Source organism: Rhinopithecus roxellana, chromosome 1 (genome assembly GCF_007565055.1).
Source record: "Rhinopithecus roxellana isolate Shanxi Qingling chromosome 1, ASM756505v1, whole genome shotgun sequence".
NCBI lineage: Eukaryota > Metazoa > Chordata > Mammalia > Primates > Cercopithecidae > Rhinopithecus > Rhinopithecus roxellana.
In genome coordinates this window covers 190,564,388-190,576,897 of record NC_044549.1, presented here as the reverse complement: position 1 = coordinate 190,576,897, position 12,510 = coordinate 190,564,388, and the positions used below count along the sequence as shown (strand labels likewise).

The 12,510-nt window shown below is 42.9% G+C and overlaps 1 protein-coding gene across 1 annotated transcript in view; it reads left to right on the top strand.

Annotated features, from left to right (window-relative positions):
- The first annotated feature begins 338 nt into the window (after nt 1-338).
- Nucleotides 339-12,510, top strand: part of GK5 (glycerol kinase 5) — a 68,624-nt gene continuing 56,452 nt past the window's right edge. The window contains exons 1-2 of the mRNA XM_010378276.2: nt 339-634; nt 11,665-11,758. Of these exons, the coding sequence (XP_010376578.1) occupies nt 488-634; nt 11,665-11,758 (241 nt within the window). The 5' untranslated portion in view covers nt 339-487. The remainder of the gene's footprint in view (nt 635-11,664; nt 11,759-12,510) is intronic.

Here is a 12,510-nt window from a genome sequence, read left to right as displayed (position 1 = left end):
TTAGCCGGGCGTGGTGGAGCGCGCCTGTAATCCTATTTACTTGGGAGGCTGAGGCAAGAGAATCGCCTGAACCCGGAAGGCGGGGGTTGCAGCGAGCCGAGATCGTGCCACCGCACTCCAGCCGGGGCGACAAAGTGAAACTCCGTCTCAAAAAAAATAAATAAATAAAAGAGTTAAGGGCCAAGTCAATCCAACAGCGGCCGGCAACTGGAGGCTGAGCATGGCTGGCGATCTCGGGCTCCAGAGCACGACACAAACCAGCTCACCTCCACCCCTCCCTCGCGGCCGCCGGCGCGCGCCCGTGTCGTCACGGCGCCGGGGTGGAGCCCGCGGCAGGGGCCGGCCTCTCTAAACTCTCCCGCGGAGCTGGTTTGTGGGTTGGGTTGGGGGCGGCGGCCCGGCGCAGCACCCTGGGATTCTGGAGCATTGGGATTTATAGCGCGCCCTCTGGGGAAACGTCTGTAGCAGAGAGGCGTGTGGGATCGGGATGTCCGGGCTGCCGACGGACCCGGAGCAGAGAGCGCAGGAGCCGCGGCACGCTGGCTTCGTGCTGGGGCTGGACGTGGGCAGTACTGTGATCCGCTGCCACGTCTATGACCGTGCGGCGCGGGTCTGCGGCTCCAGCGCGCAGAAGGTGACTTGGAGGCGGCCTTGGGGCGCGGGTCTGACTGGGTTTCGCTGAGTCCAGGGGTCTGGCCTCGGGAGGCGAGCGGGCGGGCCCCACCTACCGCCCTGGACGCGGCCACCTGCAGCACCCGCGGGCCCTGGGGCCAGAGCGGCGCGCCCAGACCGGCTGAGTCTTCGCGTTCCCTCCCTGGGCTAGGCTGAACCCCGCGCGCCCTTCCTGTCCAGACTGAGGGCACCAGGGGCCCGGTGTATGACCTGGGCCGCTCGCTCGCCTCCTGCCACCTGGGAAACCACCTGTCCAGCCTTACCTAGATGGGACTGAGGTGATTTGCCGAACGGGACTGGGCAGGCTGTGCGCATCCAGCCAGAGGGTGGTTTGTGAGTTGCTCGGTTCTTCCTGCACTTCCCTGATAGATCTCCTACCACATCTTTATTTACATTCTAATTTTTGAAAACTTTTTTTCTTTTTTATTTATTATAGCCTTTGGACTTGTGCCTCAATAACTTTTCATATCTTTGTAGAATTTAAGTTTATTCTCTGTTCTTCACTTGTCATCATTATTAACTACTACTCCACAAAATGTTGGTTCCTTACGTGAGCAACTGATTGCTGTGGATATTAGAGGTATTGGGCAAGTTTCGAAGGCTGTGTGGTTATCACTTTTCTATTTTCGATCTTTGAGAATTCATAAAATTCTTTATTTCCCCTCGTTTGAGAGACCTGCCAAGTCATTGGTTGGATGTTAGTAAAGCCTTGAACTGTTGGTATTGGTCAGCAACCAACAAATTGATATCCTTCTGTTCTCATATTAATGAAGTGTTGGTTTCTACACAATTGTCAGTGCACCAAAAATAATGTTTATTTGTTATGGTGTTCTTATTGTTGTTCCTTTTTTTCTTTTGAGACAGGGTCTCACTTTGTCACCCAGGCTGGAGTGCAGTGGTGTGATCTCGGCTCACTGCAACTTCGATCTCCTGGGCTCAAGTGATCCTTCCACCTCAGCCCCCCAAGTAGCTGTGACTACAGGCAAAGGGCCACCATGCCTGGCTAAATTTGTTTGTATTTTTTTTATAGTGATGGGATTTTGCCATGTTGCCCAGGCTGGTCTAGAATTCCTGGGCTCAAGTAATTCACCCGCCTTGGCCTCCCAAAGTGCCAAGATTACAGGCGTGAGCCACTGCGGCCAGCCTGTTATGGTGTTCTTATTTTCTCTTCCCAGTACCAACATCTTTTTTTTTTTTTTTTGAGACGGAGTCTCGCTCTGTCGCCCAGGCTGGAGTGCAGTGGCCGGATCTCAGCTCACTGCAAGCTCCGCCTCCCGGGTTCACGCCATTCTCCTGCCTCAGCCTCCCGAGTAGCTGGGACTACAGGCGCCCGCCAGGTCGCCCGGCTAGTTTTTTGTATTTTTAGTAGAGACGGGGTTTCACCATGTTAGCCAGGATGGTCTCGATCTCCTGACCTCGTGATCCGCCCGTCTCGGCCTCCCAAAGTGCTGGGATTACAGGCTTGAGCCACCGCGCCCGGCCAACATCTTTTTATGTTAGGAATTTGAGGGAGGGCAGGAGCCATCAGTTACCTAACCATGCCCAGCAGCACTGTTTTCACCCTTTTACTCAGTGTCCCATTCTTCTTCCAACCACTTTAGAGGTGTTTTTCTTTGTAACACTTGCCCAGGAGTGGGTCCAGCTAGAGTGCCAGTGAGTAGTGACTGCTTTGAGCATTTTTTTTTTTTTTTTTTTTTTTTTTGAGACGGAGTCTCGCTCTGTTGCCCGAGCTGGAGTGCAGTGGCCAGATCTCAGCTCACTGCAAGCTCCGCCTCCCGGGTTTACGCCATTCTCCTGCCTCAGCCTCCCGAGTAGCTGGGACTACAGGCGCCAGCCACCTCGCCCGGCTAGCTTTTTGTATTTTTTAGTAGAGACGGGGTTTCACCGTGTTAGCCAGGATGGTCTCGAACTCCTGACCTCGTGATCCGCCCGTCTCGGCCTGCCAAAGTGCTGGGATTACAGGCTTGAGCCACCGCGCCCGGCCTGCTTTGAGCATTTGTTTTGAGGAAACATCAGACTTCCTTCCATTCAGTTTTTTTTTTTTTTTTTTGAGATGGAGACTTGCTCTGTCACCCAGGCTGGAGTGCAGTGGCATGATCTCGGCTCACTGTAACCTCCACCTCCTGGGTTCAAGCAATTCTCTTGCCTCAGCCTCCTGAGTAGCTGGGATTACAGGCACCCACCATCATGCATTGCTAATTTTTTTTTTTCGTAGAGATAGGGTTTTGCTATGTTGGCCAGGCTGGTTTGAACTCTTGACCTCAGGTGATCCACCCAACTTGGCCTCCCAAAGCGCTGGGATTACAGGCGTGAGCCACCACGCCCGGCCTCCATTTAGGTTTCAGGACCAAGACAGTGGAACTGGGACTGTGGCAGCTCCCTGGTCCCTTCTCTGGCTAGCTGTGTGGGAACACTGCCCACCCACCCACACACTATTCCTATCCCAGCCTGAAAGGACAAATGAAAGGCAGACACCACCCTTCAGTGACTGGGTACTCCTTATCTTTCTAAGAGTATTTATCACAAACACAATGATACTTTTTAAAGTCTCCCTTATAAGTCTAGACACAAAGTACTTTTAAGCACTGGTTGTTTTGTTTGTTTGTTTTATTTTTCTTTTAAGGAATTGAAATGTTTGGAACTGAAGGGAGAAATAAATGACTAGAAAATGCAAAGTTTCACAGTTAATATATAATTTGGGGCAGATCATTAGTTTTTTTAGGAATGAGGAATCCCAAAGATGGATCAAGATTGCTGTGAGTGGCAGGAGGCCAGGATGATTTGCACAGACTCTAAACTGTGGAAAATGTGTCTGGATAAAAGAAAGATATGAGTAAATAAAAATACAAAAAAAAAAAAAAAAGAATGCCTGCTTTTCCCGGGTAAAGCACAGTCGTAGATTTAGAAATGTGCAACAATGCCTCTCCGTGTGGTAGGAGTTTATAGCAGTACTGCTCAAAGTGTAGTTACAGGGCTGCTAGGATTGAGATAATGAAAGAAAACTGAGTATTTAGGAACTTGTATAGCAACTTAGCAGAGTAATTTTGTGTCTATTGATTCCAGTAATGAAAGATTTGGGATTGTATTTTGTGTGCCTTTTTTTTTTTCTGGAAACTTTATAAAAATTATTGTTATTTTTAGAGACAGATTCTAACTCTGTTCCCCAGGTGGCCTGATCATAGTTCACTGCAATCTTGTACTCGTGGGCTCAAGCAATCCTCCTGCCTCAGCCTCCTAAAGTGCTGGGATTACAGGCACGAGTTACTGCACCTGGACTAGAAACTAAATTGTATCTTAAAAATTGTTGGTCCACATTGAAAAAAACTTTTTTGTTGTTTGTTTGAGACGGAGTCTCGCTCTGTTGCCCAGGCTGGAGTGCAGTGACACGATCTCGGTTCACTGCAAGCTCCACCCTCCAGGTTCACGCTATTCTCCTGCCTCAGCCGCCCGAGTAGCTGGGACTACAGGTGCCCAGCACTACGCCTGGCTAATTTTTTGTATTTTTATTTTTTTATTTTTTGAGACGGAGTCTCGCTCTGTCGCCCAGGCTGGAGTGCAGTGGCCAGATCGGGGCTCAGTGTAAGCTCCGCCTCCCGGGTTTACGCCATTCTCCTGCCTCAGCCTCCCGAGTAGCTGTGACTACAGGCGCCCGCCACCTCGCCCGGCTAATTTTTTTTTTAATTTTTTAGTAGAGACGGGGTTTCACCGGGTTACTCAGGATGGTCTCGATCTCCTGACCCCGTGATCCGCCCGTCTCGGCCTCCCAAAGTGCTGGGATTACAGGCTTGAGCCACCGCGCCCGGCCATTTTTTGTATTTTTAGTAGAGACAGGGTTTCACTGTGTTAGCCAGGATGGTCTCGATCTCCTGACCTCATGATCCACCTTTCTCGGCCTCCCAGAAGTGCTGGGATTACAGGCATGAGCCACTGTGCCCAGCCAATGAATAGAAATTTTTTTTAAAAAAACAAGCAGCAACTGGTCTTTTACTGCAGATAATTTTAGTTTTTTAGGAACAAGGATCTTGTTGGTCTACATTGCTGCTTAGTACCTGGTGTATTACCTCATCGTTACAGAATAAATAATTGAATTGCAGTTAAAATGTTAGGAATTCATGGGACTCTATGACTTAGACACAGAACTTGATTGTGTTTATTCTGTCAAGTGGAAATTACACCTCTTGTAATATTCCAATGGAAAGAATATATAATAGAAACCTAAAACCTCTTAGTGTATGATTTGATTGATACTGGGAAAGAAATTTTTAAAAAAGAAAAAAAAAGAGGTTCCCCTTTGTAGATAAGAGCAAAATAGGCTGTGAGAAGACATCAGTCTTATTTCTGATGGCCTTTATTTTTTAAATGTTTAACAGTAGAGGTACATTTTTAGCTTTTTTCTGTAATTTGTATTTTTAAAAAGTCTGTCTTAGGGACTCTTAAATATATGCATTAACTGCTAGAAGAATATTTTGTGTTGGAAACTCTACATATGAATATTTGATATTTTGGTTTTAAAAATGGAGAATATTTATCATGTTCCCCAGTGGAACATCATGCCATTATGAGAAACTAAAAAAATGATAATGTCTTGGTTGGAAGAACAGGACAGAAAGGTCACTCCAAACAGTCATACTGTGTACTCTCTGTACATGCTTGAAAAATGGACTAAGTGGTTGTTGTCTTTTGTTTTTACTCAAAAAAATTTTCTTTTTAACTTTTATTATATTCTTGATCTAATTTTGGTTTGGCTGTCCTGTAAAATAGTAGATTTCACTACTGCAACTTGTTTGGGGATGGTATGTGACATCCTGATTGGTAACGTCGGGGGGAAGTGACCCTGGGTCAAATTTGAAGGTTTATAGCCTTGAAGCAATGATACCACATTGAGTTTTCTGGGGTAAGAAAGTGTTTCTTGTAGTTAAACTATTACAGTCTATAGTCATAAAAGCCTTACATAGAAAGGGCAGAAGTATTAATTGACAGGAGAATAGATTGTGTTAAATCTGTTCTTGATGAGCTCACTGGGGAATAAGAGATTCTTTTTCTACATCACCTTGTGTAACACTTTACACTCCCCATATTGTCACTGTTTCCTTAGAGTTCCTTTTTTCTTTATTTTGGACTTTTCATGCTACATGTTAGAAATTTTCCTTAACTAGTGATCTTGATTGGTTATCTGCATTTTTTTTGGTACCATGCCTTGGCCTAGCACTTAGGTATATCTGTCATTTGCAAGTACAGAACACTAGTTCAGCCCCTCCAGAAGTAAATCTCTTACTTTCTGCCAGGTTAGGGAGGGACAGTGATCTTGCTGGAGGAAAGGAATTGGGGCTCCTTGTAAAGACTTTGAATCAGTCCTATGTACAACCCCATCTGGCATCCCAGCGTTCAGAGGAACCTCTAATTTCCAGAGTTCCAACCTAGAATCTCTGCTCTCTGCTTACGGGCATCACTCTCATAGTTCACTCATATGTTCATTCATACATTCACTTTATGGAATATCTAAGAAACCCTAGGCACTTGTAGATGCTGGGGATAAAATGAACTAAGGAGACACATTCTCAGGAGAAGGGTAGAGGTGACCTGACTCTGGTCTTATAGGCCATTATAATGAATAATGGTTTTACTCTGAGTGAAATGGGAGCCAGGGTGAGTAGAGATGCAGTGTAATCTGAGCAGGCAGTGAGGTATTGGCATTTTCTGCTCTGTCCTAAGCCGTGTACCACCTGCCCACTCAGTTTGTATTAAAAACATTTGTTAGCAGGCGCAGTGGCTCACGCATATAATCCCAGCACTTTGGGAGGCTGAGGCGGGCGGATCACGAGGTCAGGAGATAGAGACCATCCTGGCTAACATGGTGAAACCCCGTCTCTACTAAAAAATATAAAAAATTAGCCAGGCGTGGTGGCAGGCCTCAGTAGTCCCGGCTACTTGGAAGGCTGAGGCAGGAGAATGGTGTGAACCTGGGAGGCGGAGCTTGCAGTGAGCCGAGATGGTGCCACTGCACTTCAGCCTGGGCGACAGAGCGAGACTCTGTCTCAAAAAAAAAAAAAAAAAAAAAAAATTTGTTAAAATCTAGTCTGATCCTATTTGCTCTTCTCTTTGTCCTCATGCATTTAAACCTTGTTGATGTTTTCCTTTTAATAGACTGGGAGGAATTGGAGATGCATGCATATGTTTAAGCCATCATTTTAACTTGAAGCCATAGATTTTTACGAAATTTGTTTGTTTATTTATTTATTTATTGAGACAGTCTCCCTCTGTCTCCCAGGTTGGGGTGCAGTGGTGTGGCCACAGTTCACTGTATCCTCTACCTCCTGGACTCAAGTGATCCTCCCACTTCAGACTCCTGAGTAGCTAGAACTACAGGTGTGGGCCACTGCACTCTTTTTGTATTTTTGTAGAGGTGGGGTTTTGCCACGTTGCTTAGGCTGATCTTGAATGCCTGGGCTCAAGTGATTTTCCTGCCTCGGCCTCCCAAAGTACTGGATTACAGGCCACTGCATCCAGCCTACAAAATTTATTTTATTTTTTACATTAAAGTAAAATAGACATTTGTTGTATACTTATGTGAACTTTAGCACATGTGTAGAAGTAATCCCCAAGCTCCCTTGTGTTACCTTATTTTAGTCACATCTCCCCGCCACCTAACCTCTGGTAACCACTGATCTGTTTTCCATGACACAGTCTTGTCTTTTTAAGAATGTCATATAAATGGAATCATACAGTAAGTAGCCTTTTGAGACTGGATTTTCTTCAGCATAATGCCTTTGAGACTTGTCCGTGTTGTTATGTATCTCACTTGTTTATTCTTTTTTATTTCTGAGTAGTGTCTATTATATGGATGTACTACATTCATTCACCTGTTGAAGTACATTTAGGTGGTTTCTGGTTTCTGGTGATCATGAATAGAGCTGCTATAAACATTAGTGTACAGATTTTAAAGGGAACATTAAAAAACTTTGAACCAGTCCTATGTACAACCTTATAGGATAAATTTCTCTAGGGTAAATACCTAGGAGTGGGATTGCTAGGTTATATGGTAAGTGAATGTTTAGCTTAACAAGAGATTCAGAGTGTTCCAAGTGACCATACCATTTTGCATTCTCACCAACAATGTATCAGAGTTCCAGTTGTTCCACATCCTCATCAATACTTGCTATCATTAGTTTTTAAAACTTCACTTATTTGATTTGACTTGCATTTCTCTAATGGCTAATGATGCTGAATATCTGTCTTCATGTACATATTTGTAATCCATATGTTTTCTTTGTTGGAGTGCTTGAAGTCTTTTGCCCATTTTTAAATTGAGTTCTTTGTTTTCTTACTGTTGAGTTTTGAAATTTTTTTTTCTATATTCTGGATATATTTATATATATTCTGGATATATCCTGTGTTGGATATGTGATTTGCACATATTTTCTACCAGTCTGTACTTTTGTCTCTTTATTTTCTTAACAGTATCTTTTGCAGAACAAGTGTTTTTAACTTTGATGAAGTCCAATTTATCAATTTTTTGTTATATGAATTATACTTTTGGTGAACTCTTTGCCTAACACCAAGTCACAAGGATTTTCTCTTGCGTTTTCTTCTAAACATTTTATAGTTTTACATTTTACATTTAGATCTTGATCCATTTTGAGTTAATTTTTGTAAGTTGTAAAGTTTGAGTTGAGGTTGAATTTTTTTTTTTTTTTTTTTTTTTTTTTTTGAGATGGAGCCTTGCTCTGTTGCCCAGGCTGGAGTGCAGTGGTTGGATCTTGGCTCATTGCAACCTGCGCCTCCCGGGGTCAAGCAGTTCTCCTGCCTCAGCCTCATGAGTAGCTGGGACTACAGGTGCTGCTGCCACGCCGGCTATTTTTTTTTTTTTTTTTTTTTTTTTTTTTTTTTTTAGTAGAGATGGGGTTTCACTGTGTTGCCCAAGCTGGTTGCGAACACCTGAGCTCAGGCAGTCTGCCCGCCTTGGCCTCCCAAAGTGCTGGGATTACAGGCGTGAGCCACCATGCCTGGCCTGATTTTTTTCTTTTTTTTTTTTATATGGATGTCCACTTGTTACACCATTTGTTGAAAAAACTATCTTTTCTCCATGGAATTGCCTCTGTACTTTTGTTGAAAATCAACTAGTCATATTTGTGAGTCTATCTCTGGACTCTCTATTCTGTTCCATTGATCTATGTGTCAGTTTTTATGCCAATAGCATACTATTTTGATTACTGTAGCTTTATAGTAAGTCTTGAAATTGGGTAGTGTGCCTCTAACTTTATTCTTTTTTTTCCTCTCTGACTTTATTCTGTTTCAACATTGTTTTGGCTATTTTAGTGTTTTTGCCTAATATAAATTTTAGAATATACAAAAAATCCTGTTGGGATTTTGTTATAGAAATATGGGATGGCAGTTCTTTTAGCGTACTGTAAATGTTGAGCCACTTATTTCTGGCTTTCATGGTACTGATGAGAAATCCACAGTCATTTAAATTTTTGTTCTGTATATGTGAAGTTTCTGGTTTCAAACTTTTTTTTTGCTTTTAGTTTTCCGCATTTTAATTATGATATCTGGGTGTGTAATGCTTTGGGTTCATTTAGTAAAGGTTTTCTGAGCCTCTTGAATATATAGGTTTCACTGAACTTGGGCAGCTTTTAGCACTGTTACTTCCCTCAAGTAATTTTTTTTTCTGCTCTGAACTCTTTCTTTTCATCTTTGGAGACCTCTGATTACATAAATATTAGACCTTTGGTATGTCCCTGGGGCTTTGTTCTTTTTTTTTCCTCCAATCTTTTTTCTTTCTGTTGTGCAGATAATTTCTATTGATCTGTCTTCAAGTTTATTCATTTTCTTCTATCTCCCTTCTGCTATTGAGCCCATCTAGTAAGTTTTAAATTTTGATCAGTACATTTTTCAATTCTAAAATTTTCTTTTTTACGTCTTTCATGAATTTCTTTTCTTTCTTTCTATTTATTTATTTATTTATTTATTTATTTATTTTTGAGACGGAGTCTCGCTATCACCCAGCTGGGACTACAGGCGCCCGCCACCTCGCCCGGCTAGTTTTTTGTTTTTTGTTTTGTTGTTGTTGTTTGTTTGTTTTTGAGACGGAATCTCGCTCTGTCGCCCAGGCTGGAGTGCAGTGGCCAGATCTCAGCTCACCGCAAGCTCCGCCTCCCAGGTTCACGCCATTCTCCTGCCTCAGCCTCCGGAGTAGCTGGGACTACAGGCGCCCGCCACGTCGCCCGGCTAGTTTTTTGTATTTTTTAGTAGAGACGGGGTTTCACCGTGTTAGCCAGGATGGTCTCGATCTCCTGACCTCGTGATCCACCCCTCTCGGCCTCCCAAAGTGCTGGGATTACAGGCTTGAGCCACCGCGCCCGGCCTTCTTTCTTTTTAAAATGGGATATATTTAAGGCATTCTTCATGATGTCTTGATATACTGACCTTGATATACACATATGTAGTTAAATGATTACTGCAGTTACCTTTGCTGAGACTTTGTCTTTCCATTTGTTGCAAGTGTATTCACTCCTCTTGGAGTATTTTCCTAACAGCTGCTTTAGACTGTTTGTCAGATATCTGTGTCATCTTGGCATTGGCATTTCTTGATTATCTTTTCCAGTATGAGTTAGATTTTTCAGGTTCTTCATATACCTTGTAGTTTTGGATTGTATTCAGAAATTTTGAATATTATGTTAAAAGACCCTGGGGGTTTTATAAATCCTATGAGGAATTTTGTTGTTTTTCTTCTGGCAGGTATTTATTGCAGTTGGGTTCAGGCTACAAATTAAGTCTTCTGTGGACTGCAGTTTCAATGTCAGATTTGTTTTCAAAATCTTGGCAGTACTATTTGGATCTGCCCTGTGTGTGTGCAACCTAGTAGTTAGTCTGGGACCTGGGCAGTGGTCTGTCCTTTAGTTGTGTTCTTAATATCTTTGGTATAATGTTTAGGATTACATCCATACAAGTGCAGCTTTGGGGTGAGCCTAAGAGTTCATACACAACTTTCTGTGGTATCTTTTCCAAGCTCCTCCGTTTCTGAGACGGCCCTGGTACTTTTTGATTCTCTGAACCTCCCCTTGTGGTTCCTGGCCAAAAAGCTGGGGCTTTTCTTACCCCATTCGGCTGGGTGCGTCTGGGGTTAGGCTGTGGAAACACACAGAGAAAAAAGCCATAGGGTTGACCACACCCTCTTGGATCACCGCTCGTCTGATTGGAGAGGAAGTTTCACCTTCCTCAGGATTTTAGGTACCTGTTGAGACGCACTGATACCACTAATTAACTGCTGCTGCCACTGCTGCAGGATTGTGTGGGTACAAAAGTATGGAGACAAGGGAAAAAAGAAAAATGGGAGATCTCTCCCATTTCCTCTGAGTGTTAGGAGTTCGCGTTCTCATTCTTTGAGCCAAAACAGTAGAGCTGCTTCTGGCGCTTCCTTTGTGCCCTAGTTCCCAGTTCTGGTTTTCAGGATGTCTTGAGTCTAAGCCAGGGGATTTCAGAAGATTAAAATGGGAAACTCACCACCAGTTCCATGGTACCTGAATTCTTATCTACTTCCTGCAGTCCACCTGCTGCAATATACTTTTTAAGAGTCCACAATAGCTGCTCCATGGATTCTGTCCACGTGTTATATTTGTATTTGGTGGAAGAGACAGGGTGGAGTGTGCTTACTCTATCATGGTCTGAACTGGAATTCACTTTTCTAAAAATTTATTTTTAGTTTTTAAAAGCATTTTTTCTTATTTTAAAAACATACCTTGTAGAAAACTTAGAAAATAAAAGTAGAGATAAACAAAGCTAAAATCTTCTGTGAACTCATGAGTTACTACTATTTTGATGTTGGCATATAGTCCTCTGTTATTTCATATATGTGTTTTTTTCAATTTTAATAAAAATTAATTAGATAATAAAATCATATTAATTATTTTAACCAGTAGTTTTGAGACTCAAATACCCATACTATTGACTTGATCTAATGCTGTTTTTACTAAATCTTCTTTTCCTCAATAGGTAGAAAATCTTTATCCTCAAATTGGCTGGGTAGAAATTGATCCTGATGTTCTTTGGATTCAATTTGTTGCCGTAATAAAAGAAGCAGTCAAAGGTAATTGAATTTATAAAAATAACAATAATCTTTATTTTTTTTTGTAGTAAGAGTTTTCCTCAGGCTTCTGTAGTTGTGGTGTTCCTAATTTATATATGTATGTGTGTGTATATATATATATGTAGTATTTTATGGGGATTAGTTTCCCAGTATTTTTCAAGGGAAATTTGTAATTCACAGTGAGCTCCTTTGTCAGGGAAAAGTAACATCTGCTGTGTCCTCTGGTTTGTCTCTTTTCAGCTGTAATGTAAATGCTCACCATTTCCTCATTCCAGGTTATAGCTAGTGCTGTTCTGATTTCCTGTTAGGCACAAAATACTACAGGATTATAAACAAAAGTTACAGTGTATAGTTTCTACTCTCATGAGTTTACAACTGAGTTATTTTTTTTTTTTTTTTTTTTTTTTTTTTTTTTTTTTTTTTTTTTTTTGAGACGGAGTCTCGCTCTGTCGCCCAGGCTGGAGTGCAGTGGCCGGATCTCAGCTCACTGCAAGCTCCGCCTCCCGGGTTCACGCCATTCTCCTGCCTCAGCCTCCCGAGTAGCTGGGACTACAGGCGCCCGCCAGGTCGCCCGGCTAGTTTTTTGTATTTTTAGTAGAGACGGGGTTTCACCATGTTAGCCAGGATGGTCTCGATCTCCTGACCTCGTGATCCGCCCGTCTCGGCCTCCCAAAGTGCTGGGATTACAGGCTTGAGCCACCGCGCCCGGCAACTGAGTTATTTTTATTGTAAAATAAGTTTTTGGATTTTTC